Raw genomic sequence first — 5,421 nt, forward strand, 5'->3', positions numbered from 1 at the left:
AAAAAATGGACACGAATTAATGGTAAGTTAAGGGCTCATGTCTCCAACAGTGTCTACTAACAGACTGTCCACGTTACTAAGGTCAATCCCTACATCGTCTTTATGGTATACTTTTATTTCGTCAGCTTTGTATTTTATCTTTTGAGCTTCTACTGCTAACTCACTCACCGTGTTCGCCTTCAGTCCGCAAATCCTCCTATATAGCTCATGTGGTTCTGCATCCGGCTTGTAACGTAGTTTTAGCGCCCTCTTAATTTTCGTCCAGTTGTCGGGGTGTGGTAAGTTTATAATTACATCCTTTGCTTTCCCTTGTATGGTACGATAATAGACTGCCCTTGTAGCTTCTTTTCGAGTATCCTCATCTCTGATATTTGATAATAGATATTCCACACTACTCATAAATGAGTTTATTGTTACGTCTCCTCTTCCAGTAAACGTTGGTAAAGGTTTAATATATTTTATGATTCTTTGGGTTGTCTTTGTTGTAATTCGATGTACGCTTGTCTTAGTTGCTCAAACTGCTGCTCCCTCCGATTCAGCTCCTCAATAAGCTCAACGTTCGGTATTTGAATCTGCTCCTGTGACATCTTTCTTTTTACGTCGAACACTCGCTGCCTGATTGATTTAATTTTGCTCCTTTTCCTCGTTCACTTCACGTTTAGTATTGTTCTGGTGAATAAACGCCTTTTTAATTATAAGGTCGCTTTTCACTGTAAAAACTTTTATTTTTTTATATGTTTTATTTATATTATATCCTGGAGGGTCTGGACAACTCCTAAGTTGGCTACAGATTCGCAGGATTATTTTTGGGAATTATCAGTAATTTAACCGTATTTCCGTATCACTATCGTAACCACACTTGCTGGGCAGGATAACCGACTGCGCCAGTTTCACTTTGGGTCGTGGCGAACGGGTTTTTAAAAAAGGCAAAAAGTTACAATTTGGATTACAGCGAAGTGACGCTGAAGATGCACAAAACCAGACTGATTTATTTAATTTCCTCAACTTTAAACGAAACTTATTCTGTTTACAATAATTGCTTATTCACTACTTTCGGCTTGTGAATTTAATTAAACTGCTTAACAATCATTTTATTGTTCAATTCTATAATTCCTGGAAATTTGTTGTCTTTTAAATTTTCAATTACTCTTTTTGTGTACAATTTTACCAATAGGCCGGAAGTGGTTTTATATTACTGCTTTGTATATTTGCTTTAAAAATTCTTCGTATTTGTCAGTTGCACCGTCAGGTGTTTTTGCATAATTATTTACATATGTAACTCGTGCACTGTAAGCAAAAGCTAATGCTTTCAAGGTTTTTCTTTTACTATCGTTTTGTGTTCATTTTCAAAGCATATTGAGGATTTACAAGAGAAGCTGCAGTATAATTGGCTAATAAACAGATGAACCATTTCGTTCAACTTCAATTCCTCGGCTCATAAAAGCTTGCGTACCTCTTCAATTTTTCGCAGAAGAAAGTGCCACAGCAATGACTTCAATTTGGTAAACTTGGTGTGTCGGTAGTTTTAAAAGAGGTGCTTCAGTTGATAAAGAAAAAAAACTGCAATCAGTCTTCGCTTTTGTTTCGCCAAAAGGGCGTACTTCACGGGAACTAAAATTGTTTTGTTATTTTCACCATTTTCTGTAAAAGCAAACTGCATTGCAAAATATTAATATCGTTAAAATTATTAAAAAGTAAAATATATGTTTTATGTGCGCGTGATATGCAATGTATATACACATAAACGACAGTTACTATTGGAATTATGTACTTATATATTATGTATTTGAGAGTAAATATAATGACAAGTAAAAGGTATTAAGAATAGCTTGAATTGTTGGGTAGTGACATGCGCTGAAGCGATCGAGCCGACTGTTGCAGAGCGACTGACTACATACATGACACCCCTTAACACCCAGATGCTGAATAGAATTCTGTAGGCTGCCTGTTGCGATTAGATCTGTGAGGAGTTGGTGCCGGTGTGGACGGAGTAAAAGCTTCGGTATTGTTTTCCGATTCTAATGCTGGACTTAGGGTTTCATGATCACTCCTAGGGCATTCAGCTATTACTTCTTCAGTTGGCTCAAGCAGGCTAGCTTCAGAATTTTCGTCATGTACATGCACGCCTTCAGAATCGGATGAGGATACTGTGCGGTTACGAAGCTGATCTTGACGTCTCACTACTCTCGAATCATTAACAAGCACGCTGTAGGATATAGGTCCAGTTTGGCCAGTGACTTGAACTTCAATCCATTTAGGTCCTCCAGCATAGTTACGAACCCAAACTACCTGTAAGAAAAGGATTACCACTGGACATGTCGGCTATCTTACCGTATGTAATTTCGTGTGGATGTATTTTGTCGAAATATAACTTAAGTTCGCGATTAAATAGCAATTGTGCTGGCGAACGATTGGTGGTCGAATGTGTCGTCATATGTTGATTAAATAAGAATCTTGCTAGACTTAAATCAATATTCGTCGAGGGATCCAGCTTTTTCAAATAGTTTTTTGTGCTCTGAACCATACGTTCCGCTTGTTCATTTGTCGCAGGATGAAAGGGAGCAGAGCGGATGTGGCGGGTTAAGTTGCTCTCCATGCATTTCTTGAACTCTTCAGAAGTGAAAGCAGTCCCGTTGTCTGACACGATCTTGTCTGGCAGGCCGTGAGTGGCGAACAGCTGACGAAGAACTCTTGTGGCTGCTACTGTTGATGCAGAGGGAACAACGGAGACCTCAAGCCATTTTGAGTATGAGTCCACTACGAGGAAAAATTTTTTGCCTTGGAAAGGTCCGGCGAAGTCGATATGCAACCGAGACCATGGTCGCTTAGCGGATTCCCAATGGTGTGTTGCCGTTTTGGGCTGCTCATTGCGATTTTGCTGACAGTTGGTACATTTCTTCACAGTTTTCTCAATATCTGCATCAATGTTCGACCACCAAACATAACTTCGAATCAGGGCCTTTATTTTAACGATACCGGGATGTGTTGCGTGTAGAGCATGTAAAATAGATTCACGAGATTGTGGCGGAACGTCCATAAAGATAATTATGAACTTTACTCCCGCTATGAGTGCTACTGCTTCTCGATCAATTTGAGCGTAGTTTCATACCGCCTTGGATAGAGTTCTCGAATAAAATGCGATGGGTTTTTCCGATCCGTCTGCTAACTTATGGCTAAGCACTGCTCCTAGTCTGTAAGGCGATGCATCGCATGTTAATATTATCGGCAATTTTTCATCGTAGTGCACTAATACTTTGTTCTATGCTAAATATAAGCCTTTTCAATTCGTTAAATGCCTTTTCAATTCGTTAAATGCCTTTTCATGTTTTTTCTCCCAACGCCAGCGGAAATTTTTCTCTAATAACCGATGTAGTGGTCCCGCTATTGTTGCTTTGTGGCGCAAAAATTAATGGTAAAAATTAATTAACCCTAAAAAAGCTTGTAGCTGCTTTTTGTCTCTAGGAGATGGTGCTTCATGAATTTCCTAGATCTTTTCGACTGATGGTCGGACGCCAAGGGAATCGAGTTTAAATCCCAAAAAGTGCACTGACGGTACACCATATTTGCACTTGTCCTTACTCAGCCGTAGTCCCGCTTTATCAAAACGTGCAAATACTTCTTCTAGCTTTTTGCTAGTTCATCCTCGCATTTGCCCATGACTACTATGTCGTCGAAATAACAGAGGACCACCGTAATATTCCTTAAGATATTTTCGATACAGCTTTGAAAAATTCCAGGCGCTGATGAGATCCCGAACTGCATGCGCCCCTGTGCGTGGAAATCGTTTGCAGCAATGCCGATCGCTCGTCAACTTTCACCTGTTGGTATGCTTGCGATAAATCAATTTTAGCGTAAATTGATCCGCCGATTTAATGTCGACTTGTAGTCGCCGCCCTTTTAACTACAGGCACGATTGGGGTTGCCCAATCTGAATAACCCACGGGCTGTAAAATTCCTTGCTCACATAAGCGATCGATTTCTTCTTCGACCATACCCCTAAGCGCAAAGGGAATGCGCCGCGGGGGCAACCGGATAGGTTGCGCTGACGACTTCATTTGCAACGACACCGGTGGCCCCGAATATCGACCAAGTTCGGATGAAAATAAGTGTTCAAACTTACGAAGTACTGAGTTTATGCCTGCGCTGCTGTTGACATTAAAAATACCTTCGATACGTATGCCTAGCGCTTCGAACCAATTACTGCCAACGAGATTTGAGATACCACCGCTTGCAATGATCAGCGGCAGATTAATAATTCTGCGATTATTGTACAATATCGATACGTCGAGCACACCTTTGATTGGTATGGAATTATGCTGGTAGTCATTGAGATCCACATTACACTTAGCTAATCTCGGCGATTTCTGGGGCCAAACCTTTTGAAACGTTGCCTCAGTCATAATCGTCACTGATGAACCGGAATCAACTTCGAGCAGGCATTTATAACTATTAATCGTCACGGAAATTGATTTTTTCTGATTGACCAAACGCGTGATTTGATTGACTGAATCTCGATGAGATGATTTACTTTTCCGAATCCTCGACGAGATCTAGTGGGACCCTTCGTAGAGCTGGAACTGGAGGAATTTTCCGCTTTGTGACATACGCGTTGCAGATAACCCTTGAGACTGCAATGATGGCAAGTCGTTTCCTTGTACGGGCATTGCTTTCGTGTATGTTGACCTCCACAGCCTGCGCATGCTGCCTCTTCATTGCTTATGTTCTTGTGCTGGTGCTGCTGGGGACGTAGACGGCTTGCTTTGACAGAGTGGACTTGTTCGCTTGACTGCCTGATTAATCTAGCATTCATGGCGAAGCAGCACTTGATAAGGCACGTTCAAGCACCTTTTGCACTGTCAATTCCCTTTCAGCCAGTAGAATTTTCTGCAATCCTTCGTCTTTCATTCCGCATACGAAATTTGCAATTGATAGCCAATGTGCGTAAAGCCGCAATGTAGTTGCTGACAGACTCGTCCGGATGTTGATCACATTTATGGAAGTGATAAAATGCAGCAACTTCAGATGGGCGTGGAGAGAAATGGTCAGTCAATATTTTGAAAATTTTTTCCAAATTTAAGTTACCCACCTGTCTAGGAGATGCCAATGATGCCAAGAGGTCATACCGGGTGTCCCAGAAGTAACGTGCCAAACTTTAGGGGAAGGTAGGTGGGCGGGTGAGCTCACTGATAAACAAAAAATTTTCAGGTAAAAGTGTCACCGTTTTTGAAATATTTACATTTCTTCGAATTAAAAAAAAATCGTGCCTTTTCATGTGTTTTCTTTAACTGCAACTAGAAACCGGGCAATACTTAGTAAATTTTTTATGTAAAATACTTCCAGATAGTTGCCTCTCCATACTCAAATGCAATGTAGTTAAAATATATTAAGGAACCATCATAAAATTAGGACTATTTCTGGATT

At 40.6% G+C, this 5,421-nt stretch overlaps 1 protein-coding gene across 1 annotated transcript; it reads right to left on the reverse strand.

The window, feature by feature from the left end:
* Positions 1 to 1,908: 1,908 nt before the first annotated feature.
* On the reverse strand, positions 1,909 to 3,037 carry LOC108370019 (uncharacterized protein K02A2.6-like). The gene is made up of 2 exons (XM_017625251.1): positions 2,290 to 3,037; positions 1,909 to 2,243 (listed from the first exon to the last, which is right to left on the reverse strand). The coding sequence occupies exons 1-2, from the start codon at positions 3,035 to 3,037 to the stop codon at positions 1,909 to 1,911; spliced, it is 1,083 nt and encodes a 360-aa protein (XP_017480740.1).
* Positions 3,038 to 5,421: the final 2,384 nt, after the last annotated feature.

This window comes from Rhagoletis zephyria, unplaced genomic scaffold (assembly GCF_001687245.7).
Source record: "Rhagoletis zephyria isolate East Lansing unplaced genomic scaffold, Rhagoletis_zephyria_1.1 Rzeph_scaffold_03969, whole genome shotgun sequence".
Lineage (NCBI taxonomy): Eukaryota > Metazoa > Arthropoda > Insecta > Diptera > Tephritidae > Rhagoletis > Rhagoletis zephyria.